The 26,476-nt window shown below is 39.4% G+C and overlaps 2 protein-coding genes across 2 annotated transcripts; one reads left to right on the top strand and one right to left on the bottom strand.

Moving 5' to 3' along the window:
- Window positions 1-2,144: 2,144 nt before the first annotated feature.
- tbc1d10c (TBC1 domain family, member 10C) lies at window positions 2,145-17,092 on the top strand. The gene is made up of 10 exons (XM_017692087.2): window positions 2,145-2,218; window positions 2,499-2,623; window positions 5,801-5,897; window positions 6,073-6,180; window positions 6,295-6,401; window positions 7,701-7,815; window positions 9,715-9,780; window positions 9,866-10,055; window positions 10,949-11,109; window positions 12,633-17,092. Exons 2-10 carry the CDS (start codon window positions 2,502-2,504, stop codon window positions 16,146-16,148), a joined length of 4,482 nt encoding a protein of 1,493 aa, XP_017547576.2. The 5' UTR covers window positions 2,145-2,218; window positions 2,499-2,501; the 3' UTR covers window positions 16,149-17,092.
- Window positions 16,211-24,704, bottom strand: rad9a (RAD9 checkpoint clamp component A). The gene is made up of 11 exons (XM_017692088.2): window positions 24,370-24,704; window positions 24,105-24,175; window positions 23,778-23,900; window positions 23,143-23,257; window positions 22,381-22,480; window positions 22,110-22,216; window positions 20,758-20,864; window positions 20,177-20,241; window positions 18,499-18,606; window positions 16,723-16,930; window positions 16,211-16,618 (listed from the first exon to the last, which is right to left on the bottom strand). Exons 1-11 carry the CDS (start codon window positions 24,401-24,403, stop codon window positions 16,502-16,504), a joined length of 1,155 nt encoding a protein of 384 aa, XP_017547577.1. The 5' UTR covers window positions 24,404-24,704; the 3' UTR covers window positions 16,211-16,501.
- Between the last annotated feature and the right edge of the window lie 1,772 nt (window positions 24,705-26,476).

The following is a 26,476-nucleotide window of genomic DNA, read 5'->3' as shown; positions in this document are numbered from 1 at the left end:
CTCTGCGCTGTGATTGGCTGTTAAGTTCATACTCTGCGCTACGATTGGCTAACAGTTTACATAGAAATACATAAAACGTGAACGTTTTTTTACTTTTATTTTTCTTCAAAAAGTTTCATAGCAGCTGTTTTTGGTAAGATTCATTTGGTAAGACCGTTCTGTAAAGCAACTGATATCACACATAAAAGCCCTTTGAGGTTTGGGCCACTTGATGTGGGCCTTTAGTGAGGACCAAGTTACACCAGTGCAGGTTCTGTAGTGGCCTCTTACCCAGAATTCCCTGTGAGGACCAAACAGAGTGAAGGGGTTTGTTTACAGCTGTTTGATCAACACTAATTGTGAATTAAATACGAAATTATTCACATTGTAAGTCAAGTCAAGTCAGCTTTATTGTCAATACTACAATATGTACAGGCCATACAGTGCACTGAAACTGCGCTACTCTCAGACCCCCATGGTGCAGCAATAACATTAAATAGACAGTAAACAGGATAAGTGTGAATTTAAATAGACACTTAAAAACACTGAACACTAATTGTAAAATAAACATTAACTGTAGAAAAATAGAATGGGGGGGGGGGGGGGGCACAGCTGCTTATTTTTTTCACAGTGTATGCTGCACTATTTTGAAAATGAAAACACCATGAAAACAGAGCCTAAATGCACCATGTTGAGTACGGCTTCCTCTATTTCAGTGATGTTCAACTCAACCACTAAAAGGGCCATATTAAAAAATCTCAGCAAATCGGTGGGCCGGCTGTGTTTTTATTTCATTTTCATGTTTTGCAATGACCTGAACAGGCCATCATTTAATTCAAAACATGCTCAAACTGCAAATGTAAAATAGGCATTAAATTCTTATTCAAAAACAATTCTAAATAAAAATAAATTGTTTTAGGTATTTTTTTTAAACCATCTATTTGCTTGGGATAAACACCAGGCATTTCTCTTTTTGTGCAAATGCTGGCCCAGAGATTGCTGCCGGGGCTCAGAATGCACACTATGTCTCAGTGCATGTTGAGCACTGTAGTGCATTTCAGAGTGAAATGTGCTAATGATAATAATAATAATAATAATAGAGAATTAAAATAATTTTGCAGGCCGAATAAGAATGTGTCACGGGGCTGGCTTGGCCCGGGGGCCTTGTGTTTGACCCATGAGCTCTATTTTATCTGCCAATTACAATGCAACTTCTTAAAGGGGCATTCCACCAAGTTTTTAAAATTGCTGCATAATTCAATCACTGAGACGTGAAAACGAATTTAGATGAAACAACAGGGTGTTCTCAGGTGTTTTCTATTAACCTGCCATTGTTCTGTGTCCTGATGGAGGCCTGAGAAGGCTCCTATGCGTCGGCACATTTTAACACTTATCGTCATGTTTTAATAAAGGCTTTTTATACTTTTTGTAAGCATGGTGTGCCTGGGATTTCTTTGCTCTGGCTGGATGGATACTTTTTTGGGTTTTTGCTTCTTTCAGCATGGACCCATTTCTTTTTTTAAACTAATTTAGATGTTTGATTGCACATGAATTGCACTGTAGACAAAGTTACTAAGACAAAGTTGCCAGAGATCGCAATTCCTGCAACATAAACATTTTATTTACTATGAAAATGAACAGTGAAGTATCTTCTGAATTTTTATACGTAATGCTAATAATTGTAAAATAGTGGTCAATCAAAAATATTTGAAAAATATTTTCTTTAGAGGTTGTTTTTCCTTACAGTACCCTGCTTGCAACTCTCTGGCTTTTAATATCTTGTAAGATATTAATGTAAGAGCTTCCTGTGAAGGAACTGAACTCTTCAGATGTTCGGTTCCCTTCACCTTCACTGTGAACAATTCCGACATTGTAAGATTCTCTAGAATTACACTTGTATTATACATCAAACCTTATCTTAACGTTTTAAAAACAATGTAATTTCTCTTCAAGTAAAATATTAGATGCTGTTGAGTTTATGTATTCCTGTCAGACAATAACATACAGTATTTCAAACATACAATTTACTTGCCCTTCCTTCTCATCTGATTACAATGAAGGACTGGTTTGATTTAGGACAAGTAGTGAAGATCACATGCACACACACAAACACACACATACACACAGTCACACACACAACCACACTCACACTTCCCTAGGGCGGAAGTCACACTCTCAGTTCTGTCTTCCCTTCCGTTGTAGCACAACTACACCTTTCAGCCAGACAGCACATCCAAAGGTAAGTTCCACAAAGTCATCTTTGTCATCATTTTCATTTCTTATATCTCAGACATGATCACTGTTCAACTCATATGAACACATACAGACTGACAGGAGAGGGACAAGCATATGTGTCCTGCGTGTCGAGCGGTTGAGGCTTGTGGTGTGTCGACATAAGCGATCATTCGCTCTTCATATTAGTCATTAGACTGTAATATGCTATGAAGCCGGGGTGTAAAGTGGTCGTACACGTTTAAGTGTGTAAGTTTAATGAACTTCTTTCTTTTGATCTCTTTTAGGTGATGTCTGGTCATTCAGAGCAGAAAGCAGATGAGCAGGGCACCCCTGACTCCCTCGGGCTTTCAGGGGCCGAAACTGACCGCTATGGATTCCTGCTGGGCAATGGAGATGCACAAAGTCACAGGTCAGAGTTATAAACACAGATATTTAGCACTCGCTCTGTTTGTGTTCCGGAGAGTTGCATGTACTGAAAAAATTGCCCCGCTTTGTATTTGGTTTTGACTCAATTCAAACCTATACACTGGTTTCATGTGAATAAATGATACTTTATTAGAAATTAAATCACTTTGGCAAAACAATTATCACCCAAAGCAAGTAACTAGACAACACTGTGTCAATTTGGCAGTTTATTCCTGCCATACACTTATGAATCAAGTTCAATTACAAAGCACCTTCTTTGGTGCTATTTTGTGAACTATTTAGAAGCCCGTTTGGAGAAGCTGCTGCAGGTTGAATAACTGCGTTGTTCTCAACCGTCACCTACAGCTCCTTTCTCTCTCAACATCCTGCCTCGTTACCATGGTGATCTGAGCCCTGTCAGAGTGTGGTTTCCTGTTTTGTGTGCGTGTGTCTGTACGTGTTTATTGTGGCACTAGTGCCTTGTGCTGTGTGTGAAACTTCCATCTGAAGCGCGGCAGTTGGATACACAGTGGACAGTGGACAGTGACCTCAGCACTGTCATATGATAAAACACATCATCAACTACTTAAAACACCCACGGACACTTATGTCAGTCACTTGTTGTGTCAGTGCGTTTGGTGTATCTAGTAATTGCGGAATTGTGAAAGAAGTCTGCATCAATGCATCATGCAGGGGTGGAGAGTACTAAAAATTCCACTGAAGTATTGGTGTTTCCTCTGAAAACAGCAACTCCTATGCACTGTAGAACAAATTCAGTAAGAAACTAATTGTATCTTTTTACACTTATTAAGTGACAAAAAAAAAAAAAAAAAAAATTCAGGCCTACAGTTGTAGACCCTGCTAGAAAAACCAGCACAGGCCAGCATGCCATGTACCTCCAAAATAGTAACTTTACAGGAAAAGGAAGAAATCTTCTTAACTTTTAATGCAAGTTATTGGAAAGAGATATTGTGGTGAAGTGATTTTGGAGCAATTCTATTGGTCCATTCATCGAACCATTGAACACAGCTGCTGTGTTCAAATGGACAAAAATGGAGATACATGTTTTTCTTTGGACAGTGATGATATGTTGGGTTTGGGATGCTGGTATACTGCTAAACCAGCACCAGACCAGCATAACCAGCTTAGACCAGCATGGAATACCACTTTGCAGGGATAACTGAGTGCAAGCTAAAACTCGATACATGTTTTTTCAGCAGTGACTTTATTTTAGTGATGCCAATAGCACTGATGAGCTGTAACATGAGCTAAATGCAGTATCAGCAGCTAATTTAAAGCCTGAATTATTGTCCCTACTGCCCATTTTTCTAGGTAACACTGCCGTATAGTGTCAGAAACTGCATAAGCAAGTCTCTTTTTGATTACTTGATGTGGTCTAAGGTGAGCGTGTAATGATTTAGGCATTACCATTTGCTTATTTGCATGATGCTAACTGGTAAGCAGGATGGGTATAAGCAGACACATTATGGGCCAGGAGTATGTAGCTATGGGATGTATTTTCACTCAGTTCTTGATATGGTCTCATTCCTCAGTATGTTACAATAAGTAAACCTATGAGAGTTCCTAAGGGTATAGTTAGCCTCAGTGCACTAATTAGCTAGCAAGGAAAACTCTGCAATGCAACATTTGTAAGAACAAATTACAAACATTTGTAAGCTGACTTTAGAAATGTTTTGTTAATATTGTGATTAAGGTTGTGTTAAATTAAAATCAGGAATAAAAACGCTGCCTATGGCTGAGTAGATTCTCATTCCTGTTCACTGAAATGTACACAAATGATTAGGATTTCTATTTTTCAATGCTATTTATAACATACATTACTTACAGATATCATTAATATATCAGAATATGTATATTTGTAAATATACTATCATGGCATGGGTGTTTTTTCATATTGGAGAAGCATGATTGAGGCAGTATGGAAACATGGGGCCATAAAAATGTAGTGTTCTGGGAAAAAAGGATTCCAAAATCACAAAGCGGGAACATAAAGCCTGTGGAACGCTGCACTGTCTCCTAGACATTTTAGTGATCAAGTAAAGGACCCTGAGAACACAGGACTCTGCTAACATAGATTTGACCCCTTTTCCTGACCCTGAGTGGGCCTAAGCCTAGACTACATTAGGTTTTTAATAGTGAGCAGGTAACATTGCAGTTTAGTCCAAGACTAGGCTTAATCCATGTCCCTGAAACTGGACTATAGAGGACTATAAAGTCTTTGGAGAAGTTCTAGTATGTATTAGCTACATTAGCCTCATAGCTCCAGTGCAAAACAAAAAAAGTTAATTATAAACTCCAAATGTCTTGGCTGATTAAGGAAATGTGGGCGGGGGTGGGGTGGGGGGTTGTGTAGTAATTCTGAACTAGAATATGATCTACAGGGTGAGTCAAAAGTCACAGGATTTTATTTCATTTAATTTTTTATGCTGTCTCAAGCCTCCATGATGCGGTGCGGAAGGTGGTGTTTGTTGCGGATTTTCTCAGCCTACACAATTTGTTTGATGTGACCCCAATAAAATAAAAAATAAATTAAAATAAAACAATGTTCTGTGCCTTTTGACTCACACTGCAGAACTAGAAATATAAGATGAGAAATATGATCTCATTTACTTTCCATAGACCTGTTTCAAATCAGAACGAGTCAATCAGTCAAAATGTTTGGTGTCAAAATTTTCCTTCTTTAGCGCTGAAACTGTCAGGCTTCCATTGCTAAATAAGCAAAACTTCTCTCGACCTGCTGGGAATTTTCAGGTGAAATATTATCATCACATACACAGAGCGATTTTCTCCTATTTTTGAAATAAGTCTCTCTTCACTTTAATCAAACTATTTTAATTTCAGATGGATTCACTCCTTTTATTTCTGACTTATCACACCCTATCTTAGCTTAGTGATACTTACTGAGAAAATATGAAAGATCTCATCATGTTCTTATGTACAATTATATGCAAATATACTGGAGAGAGAATTCAGAAGTCAGTAAATCTTCATTAAAACAAAGAAAAGTTGATCTTATGAAAGGCATTTTTCTTTTGGGTAACTTTAGTTGAAACCTTTGTACTCGTACTTATCTTGGAACTTAACAAAACCTGCTTTATTTTAGTTCTAGCAAAAAGCACTGAAGAGCAGTAATGTGACAATCATTTTGACTTGTCTGTAGTGATGAACCATGCCCTCAGTTGGTGAGACACCGTGAAATGAAATGGCTCGGCCTTATGAACCAGTGGGATCAGGTGCTCGAGAAGAAGAACAGTAAGGTGGGTGTGTATGTGTGTGGATGTGTGTGTATCTAGGTGAGAGTGCAAGAGAAGAAGAGAAAGAAAGACTTTATGCATTAACGAGATGAACCTACCTTGCAAGTAACTGCAAGTAACTGCAAGTGATGCAAGCACACCAATGTCCATGACACCCATTCCTCTTTTTCGGTTGCAGATCAAAGGACAGTGTCAGAAGGGCATTCCAGCATCAGTCAGGGCCAAGTGCTGGCCCCTACTTTGTGGAGCTACACACAGGAAGGAAAAAAACCAAGAGCTCTACAAGGTGAGTCTATGAGTGTGTGAGCAATGGAGCAAGTTGTAACCAGCTCTGCGGCCTACAGTAGCTTTATTAGGTTTTTATTCTGCTTGTTTTTGCCTATTTCCTTCTCTCTGCAAGACTCTGGACTCAGCCCCTGGTCAGCAGAGTTGGATTGATGTGATTAAGAGAGACACGGACAGGCAGTTTCCCTTCCATGAGATGTTCCTGAACAAAGACAGCCATGGGTAACGTGGTCATCCCCTCTCTGTCTCCCTCTTTCTTTCCTCTGCCTTGACGAACACCATGTGGAGTCTAGATGAAAGTATGTTGCACTGTTAAATACAACAGCCAGCTCAACTCAACATTATAAAGTAACTGATTACACAGCTTTTCTTGAGTTAAGAGTTCACCCATCTCAGACGTATTAATTGAGTCTAAAGTTTATAACTTTTTAGTTTTGCTTCTCAGTTAGGAAAATAACTTTTTTTTAAAAAGTGTGATTTTCTCCTTCTGGGTGCTCACTTATGAATGGCTATGGTATCACTAGGGTTCAAACTCACATTTCACTCTTGGGGTGATGGCTTAGTCTTTTGTACCACTTCAGAACACGTGTTACTCACATTTTGTGTCCATAAATGTTTAATACACTATAGAAAGTATTTATTGTTTTAACTTTGAAAAGTAGGGAGGTCACATGTGGTGCAACTGTCTAACAATTCATTTCAACATCAGGAGCTCAGCAATACCACACATGCCCGTAACTGGAAGCCCAAGAGCAAAAAAAAAAATTTGATAGGATTGTTTGATGGAAAGAGACCCAGCTAGTGAGTAAAACAAACACATTCTAGTTTTGTTTATCTAACTACAGATAACAACAGATAAGAAGTTTGGATTGGGTGAACTGAAGTGTCCTCACATGCTAGTTAAACTCAGGAAACATTGTAGAGTCAGTGACTTCTCAGTTCTTACAGTGTGTAATGCTAAACTTTCAGTTTGGTAGTCATATGCCAAAGATTGGACACCCAGTTAAATGAAATGTTTTGAATGTTTTGCATATTACTTTTCCATATTAGAAAAATTATAACATAAAACACAATGTGTCATGACTTTTGCGCAGGCCGGATTTATTATTTATTTGTTTCGCTATGTTAAATTCAGCAAAAACAAATGAAACTGTGCATTTAAATGTAGGATAGTTAACTTATTTTCACTTAGAACTTCAGTGGTGCACAAACATTTGCATGCAACTGTAAATCTTTAATGAAAGCATTTAAACTGGATAGGCAATGTTCACAAAAGTGCTAAGAAGTCTTCACATATAGTGATATTAATACTTCTGTAACCCCTCAATCTAAAGGGTGCAATAACAATATACACTTGTATATTATGTTTATTATACAACTACATCATTACATTTATATAGATATGTAATGTAAATTGAGTGTCTAACAAACTACTATAACAACTTCACAGATTAACCAGCAAACGATCGTTCAAAGCTAATGTCTTCTGTTGTTTTTATCTGTCTGGTTCTGTCTGAGCAGTCAGCAGGGCCTGTTACGGGTTCTGAAGGCATACACTCAGTTTCGGCCAGAGGAGGGCTACTGTCAGGCCCAGGGCCCTGTCGCAGCGGTGCTACTGATGAACATGCCCATGGAGGTACCAATCTACTGTAGAAAACATGTTAGACATTTTTGATGTAGATAGTCTACACAACATACACACTTGCCCGGAGCAGTGGGCAGTCCTATCCGCAGTGCAGTTGGGGTTAGGTGTCTTGCTAAAGGACACCTCAGTCATGTACTGTTGGCTCTGGGGTTCAAACCAGCAACCTTCCAGTCACAGGGCTGGTTCCCTAACCTCCAGCCCATGACTGCCCCCAGTTGCAATTGCATTAAAGGATATGTTTGGAATAAATAACAATTTTCACAAATGTTTGGGGTCTAAAGACAAGATAAGGAAAATTTATTGTCCATTAGATTTGCATAAAAGGTTGCTTCAAATCACATGACATGCTGTTGTATATGAAAATGGACAAAGGTACAGTAGTTTTAGCAGGGAAAAACAGTAGTAGCAGCCATCTTTAGGTATAACTTTTGTCCATAATTTTGTTATTTTCATATATATCAGCATGTAATAATCCCAGAAACCACTTAAGCAAGTGAAATTACTCAAAAACTCAGCATGGTTTAAGGCATAAAGCCTAGGATGAGTTTGGCAAAAAAAAAATTTCCACTTACCTCAGATTGAGTCGATCAGCCAAAATGTTTGGTATCAAAATATTTCCTTCTTTAGTCTATCACTGAAACTACAAGGCTTACTTTGCTAACAAATACTGGAAGCCAGTAGTCACCCAAACTGTTTAAGTGACCCTTATTAGTTCCACAACGGGCAAATTTCACCACCACATACACTCTAGTGAGCACACATACACTAGGGGGCAGTGAGCAGCCCAATCCGCAGCGCCCGGGGAGCAGTTGGGGGTTAGGTGTCTTGCTCAAGGACACCTCAGTCATGTGCTGTCGGCTCTGGGGATCGAACAAGCGACCTTCTGGTCATGAGGCTGGTTCCCTAACCTGCAGCCCACAACTGTTTCCCTCAATACATTCCCAAATTCTCTGGAGACCTGCTGGAAATTGTCAGATGAAACCTGATCGTCACATACACAAAGATTTTGCATGGTAAATTTACTAAACATGTCTCTTGATAGTTTGGGGTAGTTGTGTGACATCAGTAGGAAATTGGGGGTAACATAGCAGACTACTCTTAGATTTGTCTTTTTGTAGGATGGAAACCCTCATTTTCATAACTTTATCATTATTTGATAATAATGAAATAATTTTTAAATTAATTATTGCAGTGCTAACACTACATACCTACGTAGTAGTGTTTTAAACACACCCTTGTGCTCCAGAATCACAGTTTGAAGGTGGAATCGTACTGGAAAGTGGGAAATTAGACGAATGATGTAGTTCAGATTTTAGCTTAAATGTGTCAATAGGGTCTGTTCACATAGGTAATCAACATATTTTAAAGCAAGAATATGAACATTTTCACATGTATTTGTGGAAAAAGTTTTGGTGACTATTTGCTTCCTGTGTTTGTTTGCACTGTTGTTTATTAGCCTGTCAGCTCCAGTTCTAAACTAAAGAAGTGAAATTTGAACACTGGACATATCTTGGTTGATTTACTGGATTTGGGGTAAATGCAAAATCACATGCATTAGATATTTTGTGGAACTATACTGTAACAAAATGCATATTAGTGTATAATATGGTAAAGTATAATATGGTAATGATTGTCAGTTATTTAGCTCTGTTAGTTCTTAACAAAACTCAAATGCTTTAGACATCAAACATAACTTGATAAACTACACGAAAACGTGGAAAATCTAGTAAACTTTATTTGTGGTTGAACTTGTCCTCGAACGAAAAAGGAACCAAATGACTGTTTTCTAAAATGCTAACACAGAAGCTTACCTTCACAATTTAGACTAGAGGACTGACATGGATACCAATGTAAAAGTAACGCTGTTTCAATGTTTCATCCCAATTTCAGGAGGCATTCTGGTGTTTGGTGCAGATAAGTGAACTCTACCTCCCTGGCTACTACAGCCCCCTGCTGGTAGGGCAATGTTACTACAAGTTAGAGCACATGGGTAAAACTGTCATTGTTTTAACATTGCCTCTTCTTTTGTTTAACTTCGTAGGAAGGAGTATTGTTTGATGCCGCCGTTCTCTCGAGTGTTTTGAAAAGGACGTGTCCTGCTGCATACAAACACCTGCAGAGGCAGGGGGTGGAGCCTCTCATGTTTGCCACTGACTGGTTGATGTGCCTATATAGTCGCCACCTTCCCTTCAACACATTACTCAGAGTCTGGGACCTTTTTTTCTGCTATGGTCAGTTTTTTGAATCCTGAGAGTGGGGTTTTCACAATGCAGGATTGGTTATGCATAGGCTGGATAATGTCTGAGACATTCTTTTATCATAGATTTGAGAAGGTTTTCGCCTACAATGTATTTTCAAAACACAAGTCAAGGCTGAGAGGTACACACAGGGCGTTATGAGGCAAAATAGTCTCCAGACAAAACTTTTAATATTTACCACTATTTTACCATAAAAACTCAGGATCGCTTGTTGTTTTGGATAGTACATAAAACATTTGGTGACCCCTGGTTCCCATCATCACCACTGTGAAGACATCTGAGACAGCATTTTTTTCTACTATGAATTATTTCACATTAAACCACTCTGAATTTACTGTGACTTTATTTTCATCTCAATGTGAATTATACAAAAACTTTAAGCCAAAGTGCCAAAAGTGTGGACTGTCCAATATTTCACATTATATTTTCCCCCTGTCAGACAAGCTTGACCACTTGCCTAAATGAATTGGCTCACTGACAAATCCTGCTTTGTGAAACACCCCTCTGCTCCAACTCAAGTTAGACCAGAGCTTAACCTGATTGTTCCTGAAAGAGGTTAAAATGCTTCTATAAATAATCATGAACACTCAAGGAACCCTTTGCTATAGTGCTATAGAACACTTTTTAAAAAGGTACTGTATAGAATCATGTACAGCACATTTTCCATCAATCTGTAGAACCATTTAGTGATGCAAAGAACATTTTAATCAAGCAAAGGGTTTTTTGTGTGTTCATGGCCTTTGAAGAACCATAATTCTTGAAGAGTTCAGTAATATTAATAATAGCTCTGCTTCATAGCACTACTGCATTGTGCATGTGGGCATTACAGCATTTCTCTAACTTCTATGAATGTTTGTGCATTTCAGGTGTGCGCGTGCTATTTCAGGTTGCTGTAGTGCTGGTTCGGCGCTGCCTGGGCGAGGCTCGGCAGCGGAAGGAATGCGAGGGCCAGATGGAGACCCTGGAGCAATTGCGGGGTGTCAGAGGACGCGTCCAACATGAACCTGCTGACGCCTTCATTCAAGAGGTAAGAAACTTGGTCAGGATGCCAGCTTAACCTGGGCTATTATTCACTCTATCAGCAACATGCTTACTACCCAGGTAATTCCCTTTGCTCAAGCCTCTACATAAGCTGCAATCTACAGACTAAATCTCATTCTGGGGAAGTGGACATTTATGTGTGAAGTTGCCACATACATAGCATCCACCAGCAGTATTAGCACCTTCTGTGAAGCAAAAAAAGTCATACACTAACTTCGATGAATGTTAGCTTAGCAGCTTGATCTTACACTGAAAATAAGACCCTTTCAGTAAGGTATAATAATGCAACGTACAAGAAGATACAGTACTGCAAATGTTACTCACCAGTCAAAACGGCCATTTAGTACAAGTTATTCATTTTTCAGCATCAGAAAAAAGGCCTTGTCGTTATTATTACAGGTTCTATTCATTTCAAGATGCTACTTTCAGCTTTCCAAAAAAATCTGCAGGGATATTTTTCCAAGTTCAGTCACAGAAGTTGGTTCCATTTTCTGCTCAAAAACACATTTGGTGATGTTAAAGTCTGGACTCACGTGTGGTCAGTTCATTGTTTAGAGAACACCTGTAGCTTCTTCAGCTTGAATTGCAAATTAATTTTTTTAAGTGGGGGCTTCTTGGCAGCTACACATTCTTTCAGACCCATAGCGCTGAGTTGTCTTCTCACAGTGGAAGGATGGACAAACACCTGTGGATGTTTTCAGATCTGAAGCAGCTTGATTTTCTCCTCTCTCAAACATGAAAGCTTTAAGTGCTGTTTATCTGATGGGGACAATTTTAGTGTCTACCACTTTATCATGGCAGCATGTTCTCTACACCAGTTTTGGAAAATACTACTTTTCTTTGACTTCTTTGATCCATTTCTTCATGCAATTAAATTATCTTGTATCTGATCTGCTCAGAAATGTCTTATGAAAAATGATGAACTTGTACTTAATGGCGGTTTTGACAGGAAATGATATAAGTGAAAGGTGGTGGCCTCTGACTTTTGCACAGAACACTGTTAGAAATAAAAGTTCTGTGCAGGTACTTTTTTTGTTCATCAAGGTACAAACTACATAATGTACCTCAAAGGTACAACAGTGGTTTTATGATCTGATTGTAAACCTTAAATACGTTTTTTTCCACGTAAAAAGTTTGTATTTGTACCTTTTAATAACCAAATGTTTTAAAATAGAACAGGAAAATAAAAAATCCTGGAGATGAGACGGGGTGTGTGGAGCCAATACAACTTAAAAAATATAACTGACTAAAGGAATTGAGATATACCCTTGAGGGTCCCACTCCAGCGACAAGAGCGGTACTGCCCCAGTGACAGGTTCATACCTTTATTTCTGAGAGTGTATTGTAGATTTAGATATAAAATAGCATATATTTGCAGGAAATATTATATAATATTTTAGCCTGCCAGTATTTAGAAGAGTCTTGGCCTGCAAGAGGGTCTTTTCATCACTGGAAGCTGTGTAATATATAGGGTTGACAGTGCTAACATTTTTCCACTTTCTGCCTCAGGTGTGTTCTGTTCCGCTGTCATTGGGAGAGCTCCAGAGGCAAACAGAGAAAGAACTAGTGAAATGGAGGAAAGAGCGGCCAGGCTCTACCTTTGACCCTCGGGATCGTTGCCATGGATACCACATGGTTTGGGAGAAATGGAAGGAAAAGGAGAAGGAGAACGAGAAGAAGGAGAGACAGAGCGGGAACCTAACCGTGCCCCTGACGCGCTCACACTCGTCCCTGTCTCCTGCGATTCTTCGGAAAAAATGGAGGAAGAGAGGGAGTAAAGCTGACACGGAGGAGTGGGACGGAGGGAGAAGGAGGTTCTCGCAGGGAGTAAAAGAGGAGAACAGTGATGGAGAGGAGAGGAGGAGGAGTGTGTGCAGTGCAGCTGGAGAGATTAGACTCAAGATGGACGGCATGACACACGAGAGTGGCATGCGGTTCAAGAAAGACTGCAACAATGTTGCACAGCATGAACAACTGGACAGGTGGTCCAGCTCTGAACTGTCAGATCACAGTGCACCTGTGTTTGAAGAAGAGGAGAATGACCCACCAGAAAACGTGACGCAGATGGACTGTGATGGACGTGATCGGCCAACGGCAGCTGAAAAGGATTTGCAAACAGGAAAGAGTCAAGAGGAAACTGAAACACAAACAGCTACTCCTCAGTCACAGGACAGCATACAGACACAGCAAGACAACGAAAAAGAAGAAACGCAGACAGACGGTAACAAACAGGACAAGGAGACGACATTACATCAGGAGGGGAACGATGATGAAACACAACAGGTGGAGGAACCACAAACTTCTCAGCAAGAAGAGGAAACACATGTCACAACAGATCAACACAAGGAGGAAACCCAGAGAAACAGCAGAGACCAGGAAGATCGAGTGGAAGTGAAAATCAGTGAACAGGAAGGGGCGTTACAGGTGAACAGTCCTCAGGCAGCAGAAACAGAAGAAAACAGAAACATACTAGAAGAGGAAACTGACATAACTAGAAGTAAACAAGAAAAGGAAATAGAGCTGAATGTAGAATTACAGGGGAGCTGCACTCAGCAGGCAGCAGAAATGGAAGGAAATGGTAACTTAGAAGAAGAGGAAACAGAACTCAATAGATGTAAACGGGATCAGGAAATACAGATAAACATAAATGAACAGCAGGAGGAAATACAGAAGGATGTCAGTGAACAGGAAACAGAAACAGAGATACATAGAAAAAAACAGGATGAGAAAGTACACCTAGGCAGCAGCAAACAAGAAGAGGAAATCCACCAGGACAGCTGTAAAGAAGGCACGGAAATCCACCAGGACAGCTGTAAAGAAGGCGCGGAAATCCACCAGGACAGCTGTAAAGAAGGAGCGGAAATCCACCAGGACAGCTGTAAAGAAGGAGAGGAAATCCACCAGGACAGCTGTAAAGAAGGAGCGGAAATCCACCAGGACAGCTGTAAAGAAGGAGCGGAAATCCACCAGGACAGCTGTAAAGAAGGAGCGGAAATCCACCAGGACAGCTGTAAAGAAGGAGCGGAAATCCACCAGGACAGCTGTAAAGAAGGAGAGGAAATCCACCAGGACAGCTGTAAAGAAGGAGCGGAAATCCACCAGGACAGCTGTAAAGAAGGAGAGGAAATCCACCAGGACAGCTGTAAAGAAGGAGCGGAAATCCACCAGGACAGCTGTAAAGAAGGAGCAGAAATCCACCAGGACAGCTGTAAAGAAGGAGAGGAAATCCACCAGGACAGCTGTAAAGAAGAAGAGGAAATACATCTGGACAGCTGTAAAGAAGAAGAGGAAATACATCTGGACAGCCGTAAAGAAGAAGAGGAAATCCACCAGGACAGCATTAAACAGGAAGAGGAAAAAGACATACACAACAAAATACATGAAGGGCAAATTCATCTAAACAGCAGTAAACAGGATGAGGAAACAGAGACTCATAGCATAAGCCAAGAAGAAGTACACCTAGAAAAGGTAACAGAGCTATTTAGCAGTGGTCAGGAAGTGCTGAAAAGCAATGAGCAAGAAAAGGAAAGACAGATAAACAGCAGTGAACAGGAACTGGATGTGCATACCACAAGCAAGCAAGAAGACTGTGAAGCCACCAGCAGCAATGAGGAAGAAAAAACCCCAAAATGTCTCATACACAAACTAAACGCACCTGAAGAAAAGCAGAGGAAGCAAGATGCTGAAGAAGCAAATAAAGAGCAGCAAGTTCTGGAGATGCAAACGTCTGAAGAGCAAGACACCTTGCCTTTACAAACTCAGGAGAAGGATATTCAAAAGGAAGAGATGGGGCTGGAAAGCAAGAAGGAAGAAGAAGAGATTCAGCAAGAGCAGGTCACTGAAAGTGAGCTTTCCAAGGAGATGGAGAAGGACGTACAAATAACTGACAAACCAGGGGAGTCTGAGGAACCGAGTGAGGAAGCAGTCATAGGTGAAGAAGAGATAGTGGACAGAAATAGCAATCATCAGTCAGCAGATGAAGAGACGTTACAAACGGTGGAAATGGACCTTTCTGCAACATCTGAGTCTTCTCAGGTGGTGGAATGTCCTCCTCAGACAGATAATCTCTCAAAAGTGGAAGATGGTCACACAGTAGATGAAGATATGCCACATACAGTATCAGCATCATCTTCAACCTTCATACATGTTCAACAAGAGACAGAACTTGAATGTTCTGGAACCCCAGTGTCTTCTCAGGTGGTGGAACCTTCCCCACAGGTGGAAAACCTGGAGGTTAAGACAGTTCCTGAAGTCCAACCCGCCATCCCCGAGCACTGGGAAGTTAGCACAACTAGTGGCAACCCTGAACCTCAGCAGCCAGCTGACATTATAGTGGCTGGAGATGTGGAAATACAAAATGACCCTGTTTCAGGTCAAGCACAGTCAGCAAACATTCCAAAACCTGCATCCTCAAACCCTCATCCTCTTCTCCGCCTACGCAGATCCTCTAGCTCGCACACCTCCTATCCTACAATTCTCTCTGAGAACACCTTCAGGGACCCACACCAGAGTGATGAGCAGGAGCACAGCACACACACAGAAACTACAAAGGCAGACAATGTGACATCTACAAAAAACCTTACACAGCAAGCACAGGCACCTGAAGCAGCTGCAGCAAAAGATGTACCCCAGGGCAAAACTCACACTCTTCAACAGGAAAGCAAACCCAAGCGCAAGGGCCTATTCCACCGCTTCAGAGGGGAGACAACTCCCAAATCCCCTGTCCCGAAAATCCTCATCCAGGACTTCAGCGAAGGCGAGGAGAAGCTGAGCTCTAAAGAGAGGAGGCGGCGGCGGAGGGAGAAAGAGCGGAAAGAGAAGGAAGAGGAGAAGGAGAGAAAGAAAAGGGAGAAAGAACTGGAAAAGGAGAAGGAGAAAGAGAGGAAAAAGCCTCAGACAAGAGGGAAGAGTTTCCAGGTGCTCAGCAAGAAGAGTGATGATAGTGACGCTGGGCAGGGAAGCAGTGGCTCTCAGACACTGAGGTCTAAAAGGAACTCTGCACCACACTCAGAAAGTTACTTCTGACTGAAGAATGCAATAAAATTTTATATTTCACTCTCAAACAAAGTGCTACCAAAAGCTCTTGATTACAGAGATGTGGCTGTAAATCTTTAATGACAGCTCAGTGCAATGATCTGGAGGTGACATGTGGGTTTATCACTGATCCAGCTTTTAAAAAACATTAGCAGTTTCAAAAACAATAAAAAGGCAAGACTGGATTTCCAAATAGATGGTTTAGTCTCTGTTTGTAGAGGCTTTGGAAGATTCTGTCCCCGTTATACAAACATTTTTTTTCCAGTATCTATTGTAAATGGTCCTTCCCTCTTTTCTTGCCTGGAACATATCCTTTCCATGTGCATTTCTGCTGGCCATCATGATCATTCCTCCTGTCTCTCATCCTCGCTGTCGCTTGCGAGCACTTCCTGGCTCTGCACCGTCTGATTGGTCAGCTGGGAGGACACAGGCAGCACGGAGCCAAAGAAAAGTGAACAGAACTGAAAACAAAAAAAAATGAGTGCTTGATAAGTAATAGTAATGTTTGCAGGTCAGATATATTTGGCTTTTTTTTCTTCAAATAATTAGCCTTTTTTTCTTTAACCTTTTTATTGGGCGGTCTGTCTAGTGACTCTTCATCCTCTTCTTCGTCATCATCTCCCTCACTGGGCAATCGTGCCCTGTGATTGGTAGAACAAGATGCCGTTACAGGCTCATGAGACGGCCCAGCAAGATCACTGGTCTCCATGGCAATAAGATAGGAGTCCATATCATCACTCATGAAGTCGTCTGGTTCGGGCAGGGCCTGGGGTCTGAGAGAGAGAGAACAACAGAGCATGCTCAAACTCCACTGTTTACACTGACAATAGTAGGCAAATAAATGTTCAGTGCATTAATTGCAATAATGCTGTAGTTAATCATGATTTACCACACTCTAAAATCATTCAAATAAATTAAAAAATGTGTACATATAATGACCTGTATACTTACTGAGTGCTAGATGTTACAGTTAGGGTTAAGTTTACAGGTAAATTTAAAATATAAAAAAAGAATAATAATAAAACATAAATGCGGATGGTGCAAAAGATTTATTTATTTTATGTTTTGTCCCCCCCCCCAATATGTAAAATAAATAGAAAAAGTAAATTAAAAGTTGCAGAAAAAAAATCATATTTAAGTTTGTTCCCTATAGTAGATAGGCTAATTTATTTTCACTTAGAAAATCAACAAAACATATAATTTCATTCAAATTAATTACAAATGTGTCCATATAATGGGTTCTAGATATTAGGGTTGTTAGAATGTAAAACAAATCAATCAGTAATGCTTTCAGAACAAATAAATGCAGGAATACACTTGTTTTTTTATTATCCAAATAATATGAATTCACTCAAGAAGCCTGTTAAGTATTTTAATGCATTAATTACGGTGAACTAATTTGTAAACTTGGGTTATTCTACAGACACGTCCACTTTTCTGTCTATCCATAGATGTCACTGGTGTTACGCACCAGGTAATACCAGTGACATTTTACAAAATAACTGCTACAGAACATCAAACCACATGTTGTCAATCATGTAATATCCACTAAAATATGTAATTTAATCCATTTATGTTCTTTTTCTCTCTCTCAAAATTACTTAAGAATAAAGTCGCTCACACCAGTGACTACAACTAAAAGCTTCATATGAAATCATGAACTAAATGAGAAAATTTCTGATATGTAAAAAGACACAGTGGACCATGTGTTTTTCCTCATAGATCCTCAGAAAATAGGTAAAAGGAAGCCACTTGATGTCATCAGTGTGAATTATTTCAAAATAAGAAATTTTTGTTACACGGTAACACCAGTGACACGACTCCTGGGGACCACAGCTTTCATTATATATTTTATATTTATTTGGCATTTGTTTTCTTTATGTTATGTAATTTATATACTTCATAGTAATGTATAGATTACTGTAGTTAAAATAGCAAAATAATAATAATAATAATAATAATAATAATAATAATAATAAGTTCTTTACTTCAAAATATGGCCTCAGCCTTTACACATGGCTGAGGTGACAAGCCCTTTTGTGGTAATTGGAATTGTAGATGACTGATTTAAAAAAACAATTGCTATTGCTAAATTGATGGTTCAAGAAGGTGTAATTGTTAAAATTACTTAGTTTTATTTTAAAATAGAAATAAATTGTAACCCTAACATGTTTTTAAGTGTAATATATCTGTAAATGCTAGGGACACAAAAATGGACGTTTTGTAGAATGACCCTCTTAACTGAAATGCCTGAGACTTCTCTATTCCATTTCATATTAATGTACATATTTAGTTTCCTTTAATTATTCAATTATTTCATATTGTGAACAGCAGTAGGTACCTCTCAGCCTTGTTGTTGTTATGGTTGCGTTGATGTGAATCCTCTGACAGAGTGGCAAGTACAAAGTTAGCCTCCAGAACAGTGTCCGATACACTCAGGACAACAGGGCTGTTGGGGAGAGGATGAAATGTACACACAGACATCAAAATCTTTCCATCATATAACCACATACGGTTGTATGCGAAAGTTTGGGCACCCCTGCTCAAATTACATGTCTTGTTGTTTTTCTAAGTGAAAATTTAAAATGCACATGATTCAGCTCATTAACTAATTAGCAAAGCTTTCATGAACTGAATTCAGAACATTGGATGAAGTTAAACGCTGGTCTCCACAGGCCTTTGACCCAGAGGGTCCCCGGTTTGACACACCTGCTCTACAGAGAACACATTTACACATATGTTAAAAAGCAGAACATATTCTGCACAAAAGTTAAGGCATATTTTATTTTGTGTATTTCATTTTTTTCTTATATGCTAAACACAGCAAATAAATAGAAACTGTGCACTAAAACATACAAAAAATGTGATATTTAATTGTGTTCTTTGTGTTAACTTTTGACAGTAATAGTTTGGGATACACTAATCCTGAATTATTATTGATGAATCTGATTCAAATTCCTTTTCAGATGAATTGGTGATGTTTGGCTGATTTTTACTAGCCTTTTTTAAGCTAAAGCTCGCACTGCTTGGGCTAAATTAACACATGAAGCACACTGGGACAAGTTATTATTGTAAATGTCTTTCTTTGCACACTTTAAATTTGTAAATGAAAAGTCAGTCAGTTTCCTATTCACATGAAATCAAATGAAGTGCTATATTGAAAGTAAAAGGTAAATGGCTATTTAGCACAATGATTCATGTATAATTATGCTGCGATATTTTGGTGGAGGTGTAGCAGCAGTTTTGAAAATCAGCAAGAGTGCACTTACATTCCTCACATTATTCACTAGGGCTGTGTATTGGCAAGAACCTGGCCATACGATACATAACATGATAAAAGGTTTATCAGGTCAAGTCAAAGTTATTTATATAGCTTTTTTTTTTTTTTTTACAACAGCCATTGATGCAAAGCAGTTGCAAATCTTGCCTATTTAAATAACATTAATCAAATAAGGTGCTACATCAAAAGTAAGAGGTAAATGGCTATTTAGCACAATGAGTCATACATAAATATGCTATGACATTTTGGTGGAGGTGTAGCAGCAGTTTTTCAAATACAGCACAGTTATGATGCAATATACTGAGGCAACATATTGAGTTTTTTAGACTGTCATTGTATAAACACCACAAGTAAAAGAATAAGCCTAATTCTGAAGAATACAACACTGCTATCTAGGTCGGGGGCTTAAACGCACCACTGTTTGTCATAAATCTTTGTATGTAAACTATTAATTAAAAACCAATACTGTGTTTTTGAGAATCAAAACAGTATCACAAAATATAATATTGTGATACTGAAATGTATCAATATTTTCTTACAACCCTATTATTTTCAGTCATAAAATTGTAACACATCAGCCAAAAAAGAATAAATTGGCCGACTTTTGATTGTGTCTTTGGAACAAAAATCTAACCATTCAGAATTCAAATGAAAAGTAGACAAATGACAGCGGTAGAAAGCATATTTAATATACTTTTTTTTTAACGTGTGAAAGGTAGAGGCCTTGATTGACACATACCTGCCAGGCTCATCAAAGTGCATTGAGACAGGAAGACCAGACGACTCAGCAAATACCAGCAACCCCTAACACAGAGAAGTACAGTTTAAATTTAGTCACACACTAAACACATAAGTGTACACACACACATCATGCAAACGTCATAGTTGTCATTACCACATAAAATGTAAGCATTACAGACATCTGTATTTTGTAAGCATTTTGTTTATAGTTCACTCAGACGGGCTAGGCCAGCAAACACTGTGGTTTGAGGTTTGAGACGAGAGATTCATTCTGCCCACAGATGTGCACAAACATTCAAATGCATGCTAAAATTACCACAGCTCTCAGAATCTCACCTCAAACAGAGAATTTAAACTGACTGTGGCTATCCATGCTTCCGTACACTGATCGATGGGAAACAACTGTTTACTAACTTGAATGCTAGTAGCAGGCAGTTGCATCTACTCATCAATAAGCCTTTCAGGGTGAGATACACACATGATGATGATCCAGGGAACGTGAAATGATATTCCTGCTTAATACATTATTCCTGAATTGTGTTTGAAACCATAAGCAGCAAGTAAACAAAATATAGTCACCCTGAACTCCTTGAGGCAGAAGGTGATGCTGGTCTGAGAGCTGAGAGCAAAGTGATCAAACTCCTCTGAACTCAAACACAACTCAGTCATCATTGCTCGTGATGTATCTGAGGAAGAAGAGAAAGCAAGACAGAGACTGAGGAGACATTCAATGCTTGCTGACTCTTCCTTTTAAATACAAACATAAATTAGGTAAAATATGTAGAAAAATGGCAGCAGCACTAAGTAACAAAAAAGACATGACTACATCGGCAATAGAAACAAAGGTCTGTAACATTTTTTCAATGTTTACCAATAAAAAACATGCAGTTTTTTATTTTTTCAACCTGAGATTGTTTGGCCTTTAATCATTTTCAGTGAAGAATATATAAATGTGTGAAGAAATGGGTTATTTTATATTACACATGTGGTGTGAAACTACGGGGAGTAATAGTGTGGAGGTGCTGTGTCTCTTCACTTTGTTCTCCTCCAACATGGCCTGCTGTGAGTGAGTGAATGAGGGAGTGAGTGAGTGAGTGAGTGAGTGAGTGAGTGAGTGAGTGAGTGAGTGAGTGAGTGAGTGAGTGAGTGAGTGAGTGAGTGAGTGAGTGAGTGAGTGAGTGAGTGAGTGAGTGCAAAGGTTGGAAAACAGACAGGCTGATGACGTGCTACAGCTGCTAAAGGAGAACACTACCCTGGCCACTTGAGATATTTTAAACATCTGGTATTTTTACATAAACTGCTATGGCTGTATTGATTTAAAAACAATAATGTGGTGGGTCCACCAGACCCCTGAGTAACAACAACATCAACACCACACAAGGGTTAATGAGAAAAAACTACGAGAAACATTATTCATCACCGCCCAATTTTCCTGTTTATAACCAATGTGTATTCAAATGTTTCCCCAACAAGGACTAATATTGAGCACTATGATGCTTTCATTATTGTACAAAATATGATTAGCATACCTAAGACGTTAGAGGCAATAAAAGATGATGAATAACACACATACACACACGCAAGCACGTTCTAAGCCACTTATCCTTCTGGGTCACGGGGGTGCTGGAGCCTATCCCAGTGCTTAATGGGCCGAAGGCTGGAAACCCTGGACAGGCCACCAGTCCATCAGTCCACTACACATTCACACACACTCACACCTAAGGACAATTTAGTATTTCCAATAAGCCTGACTGCATGTCTTTGGACTATAGGAAGAAACCGGAGCACCCAGAGGAAACCCACAGAGACACAAGGAGAACATGCAATATAAATAACACAATTAAAACAAATAAATGTATAAATACAAGTACAAAATGGATTGATAAAAGCCTGACAATAAGCAGAAACTGAAACTAAAACATAAGCATCACCTGCATCATCTTCAACATGGTTCCTGAGCCATACTCGCTCACCATTCACAGAAACATTCACTTCTTCCAGTGATGGAGGGAAGTGCAGAACTGTATCCACCCACAGCCTACACACACAGAAAAACAGGGAGATATAATTATAAAATATATAATGTATACAATAGGAGCCACAGAGATTAAGACTGACGCGCTGTGGCATTAAATTGATGCAAAATGGAGAGATAAGAGAGACTGAAGATTAAGACTGAGAGATTGAAAGAGGGGTACAGACCTGGGCTGGGCTCGCAGTATATTAGCATAGCTGTCTTTGTCAAACACTGCTTGTAAGCTCTCACAGTCCTGAAAGGACAGGTTATGTGTCTTTAAAAGCCCTGCAAAAAACAGACACAAACAGAATAATGTAATATGGTGATCATATATGCAGAAAAAAGGCAAACTTTGTGTGTAGAATTTGTGTAAAATGTACATGGTATAATAAATACACCATGGACATACATATCTGAACTCATAATGATCTGATTACAGTTCAAATTATGCATCTCAACTTTGGCTGCATACAATTCAATCTAATTATTTTATCTATACAGTCCAAAATATCGTCCAAAATAGATACCGATCCCATATTTTTTATTACATAATTCCACAGCTAACAACATCACATCAGACAGTGTGAGCATGTGCTACTCTGTTACAGGACTGGAATGGATTTATTCTTTTTTCTGCTGATATCAGTTGATATTCTTCTGATATCAGCTGATATAAGTACAAGGCGATCACTGGATATACATGAAGGACCTGTATAGGAATTCAACATATATATATATATATATATATATATATATATATATATATATATATATATATATATATATATATATATATATATATAAATAAATGAGCAAATTCACTATTACAAATCAGAAAGTTTTTGAGCAGTCACCTTCAGAATACGGCATCACAGCGCATCAATTCACAGTTCAACAAATTTACAAGGCTATACAAGGTAAGAGTGAATGAGCTGTAGTGTTTTTACCATGTCTGCAGTGTAGAGTGACAGTCAGACGACTCCTCTTACTGTTCAACTCAATGCGGCACTTCTCTACAGAGCGTTCCAGAGAGGACAGAGACCTGAACACTGTCAGCATGCTCTGAGATTGAGAGACAAAGGGTACTGATGGGCCTATCAAGGGGGATAGTTATCCTATATCCATAATAGTAAAGTTCATCTGTTGTCATTCGGTACATAAATTACTATTATTTGTCAGGATAAACATGTGTTCTTGAAACAATGTCATGCATTTGCTTAGACTATAACTGTAACCAGCCTTTATTCCCTGGCTCTTTACTACTGATTTTTCTACTATTGTGAATGTGTCAGGGTGGTCGGTAGCTGGAGTGATTGGTAGCCAATGTGGCCAGTACACTATTTCTCAAGTACGTAACAATCTGTATCCTCTGTTGTGTGTCTCAGTGCATCTGTATTTTCTCTTTGATTCTAAAGCTCACCAGCTACTGTGTGAAACTGTGTGCAGGCTGCAGCACAGCAGTGATGGCGAAACTGTTGTCTCACGGAAATCTAAATACATGGTCCAAATAATTAATTTAGGTAGACTCATTTATTAAAAACAACCAATTCAAATGAACCAATATGAGGAGTGTGACTGTTACCCTGATGGGCATTTTGCAGCGAAACATTTGGTCAGACGGGGTCTGGTAACGCTGGAAGAAGAGCGGAGAGAGCAGGAAACATGCAAAAGCTGATCTGGAAGAGTTCACGGCACGTAGAGTTAACTGCAAAAAGAAAACAGTCATTGTCAAGCATGCACATTCTCACACACACACAGAAAAGGACGAACTGCATACACAAATGTATAAGTGCACAAACAATGCACTAAGCCTTTCAATCAAATTATAGTCTTGCACCATATAAGCATGTTTATTTGATCTTCTGTAACACTCCCCGACCACATACAAACAGCAGACGCCGGCACTAACCCCATCTTCAACAGGCTCCAAGTAAAGTTCCTCTCCAATCCTTGAAAGGGAGTGTATTGCTTTCGCCAGCACTGCAAAACACAAGTGGCATACGATGATGACACAGTGGTGACACCCAAAACCCTATTCTTATTAAGCAGGTACATGGTTCTATACAGGACTCGTGGTTCTAAGTAGAACTAGTGCCTTTGAGAATGAACCCTTGAAAAAAACATGTTTGTAAAGTGTGTAGAACTTCTTCAGCAGTCTGAATTCAGCAAGTTACCTTTGACGTTTCCTCCAGTCGTAACGCAGTCCATCCTGCTGCAGTTCAGGCTGCAGCACAAACACTACAAGAACGACGACGTCGGACACTGAGCTTCATAAACGCGGCCAAAGAAACTTAAACCGACACCATAAAGCTGAAGCGGAGACCCAAACGACTGACTGGGTTCCATCCAGCAATACAAACCCCCCCGCTCTCAGGAAGGGACAGTGTTAGTGAGCATTTATAGCGTGGTAACGTGTTGTTCATGTATAATAATGACTTTCCTCTCAGACATCAGCTCACTTCTTTTCGTCCCCCCGAGTCGCGCGCTGATCTCGATGGGGCCAATCACAGAGCTCCGCGTCATAGAAATGCGACGTAGACGGGCGAAGTGTGAAAAGTGTAAATAAAGACGAATTTATGTCTGAAAGTTTTTAAGGTGGAGGAATATTTGGAGGCAGATTTACAGAAGCGACTTAATGCATGTGTGGAATAATAAAACGAGTAGAGAAGGCGAGGCTGAAGTTGCCCTCTAATTCACCAGCTTCTTGTTCGAACTTTCCACCTCCGTTCCACCTTAAACGACCTGCGCGCCTGAATGTACCTACTGCAGCATTTAAGGTGGAACGGAATGATTAGAACAAGAAGCTGGTCACTTTCCAACTGCAACTGTAACACCCTCAGTTACATCACTGTGCCATTCAGATGTATCAGCATTGAGATAGGATGGGACCGTTTCAGCTCACTCCCACTTTTCATAAAGACTCAGTCAGAGACCGCCTCAGTCAGAGACTGCCTCTACCAATGCAGTTTCTAAAGCTTTACCATCCAGTCTTCAGACAGAGATCCTCTTAGCTTTTATTTGGTATTTAGCTTATTAAATTGTAAATACTGTTTGACCAGAGGAGGATGGGTCTCCCCTTGGTTCCTCCTAAGGTTTCTTCCTCCAGTCTGAGGCAGTTTTTCCTTGCTACCGTCGCCTCTGGCTTGCTTACTGGGGAATATATGTTGTAACTGTGTGTTTTCAAACTTCTGTAAAGCTGCTTAGTGACAACATTGTTGTGAAAAGCGCTATACAAATAAACTTGACTTGACTTTCTTCGTGTTAAGAAGCGTGTTGACGTGGTCGCGTTCAATAATGTAAAAGAAAATTGTATTGCTATTGGCTCCATCATACCACAGAAAATATTTATTTATTTATTTACATTACAGAAAATGCACACGGGTCAGTACCATGCACAAATCGTTACAAAGTTCAGAACTTTTCATTTATTTTTACCATTATTTTGAACAGGGGCAGCTCTGAGATCAGGGGATGCTGCAGCCCCCTCAGCACCCCCACTCCCTGCATCCCTCAAAGACATACACACCCTCTGTGAACAGATGAATAGGAGCAGGATTGATCATTAAATTGTAAATATGTTTATTGCTCCAAGTATTCTTAGCTGTACTGAACCTATGACATTCCACGGAATGATAATAAAAATGATATAAGTAAATAAAAAGTGATGAAAACAACTTTTGTTCCCATTCAGGACTGTATATTGTAAATATGGGGGATGGGGGGGCATTAAAATGTGGCAAATATAAATATGATGCATGATAATATCAAATACAGGTGTTCGTTTGTTTACATAATTTGAGAAATGATCATTCACTCAGCAAGGAGCTGTTTAAAAGTATGTAATGCAGCTAAAACAAACAAACAAAAACAAACAAAAAAAACTTTTCTTGTTTGTCAAGTGGTATAGTGTAATTTAAAGACCTGTAGAAATAAACCCCAACTGAATCCTGAATAAAGCAGACATTGTGAGTTTGTCATTAGAAGAAGCTTGAACTGAGGAAGTAATTAAAAAACCTATTGTGTAAGGTTCAGACATTTTTCGGTTATTTATTTTGTGTTGGCAAACTTTTTGAGATGCCCACTTTGGTCCAGGTTTGCAGTGACAGAGAACTGAAAAAAAATAAATAAAAAGAGGGATGGCACTGGATACAGAGAGATGTTGACACACTCGTCTTTCTAGTCTGTCTGGCTCGACCCATCATAGCTGAACACACCTCTCTGACTTGCCTGGCCTGCATTTCATTTCCCTGATTCCTCCCTTCTTCGGTGACATTTGTTTCG

Source organism: Pygocentrus nattereri, chromosome 8, assembly GCF_015220715.1.
Source record: "Pygocentrus nattereri isolate fPygNat1 chromosome 8, fPygNat1.pri, whole genome shotgun sequence".
Taxonomy (NCBI): Eukaryota; Metazoa; Chordata; class Actinopteri; order Characiformes; family Serrasalmidae; genus Pygocentrus; species Pygocentrus nattereri.
The sequence above is the reverse complement of the archived record's forward strand: the minus strand, read 5'-3'. Positions and strand labels throughout refer to the sequence as shown.

Bases quoted from the DNA above. Each gene is read 5' to 3' on its own strand.
- rad9a (XM_017692088.2), bottom strand. From the start codon at position 24,403: ATGGACTGCGTTACGACTGGAGGAAACGTCAAAG. The intron at 23,258-23,777 runs GTAACAGTCACA...TCTCAATCTCAG, and splicing joins GCTGCAAAATGCCCATCAGG to AGCATGCTGACAGTGTTCAG. The intron at 22,481-23,142 runs GTAAAAACACTA...TGTTTTTTGCAG, and splicing joins CACTCTACACTGCAGACATG to GGCTTTTAAAGACACATAAC.
- tbc1d10c (XM_017692087.2), top strand. From the start codon at position 2,502: ATGTCTGGTCATTCAGAGCAGAAAGCAGATGAGCAGGGCACCCCTGAC. The intron at 6,181-6,294 runs GTGAGTCTATGA...TCTCTCTGCAAG, and splicing joins AAAACCAAGAGCTCTACAAG to ACTCTGGACTCAGCCCCTGG. The intron at 10,056-10,948 runs GTCAGTTTTTTG...TGTGCATTTCAG, and splicing joins GGACCTTTTTTTCTGCTATG to GTGTGCGCGTGCTATTTCAG.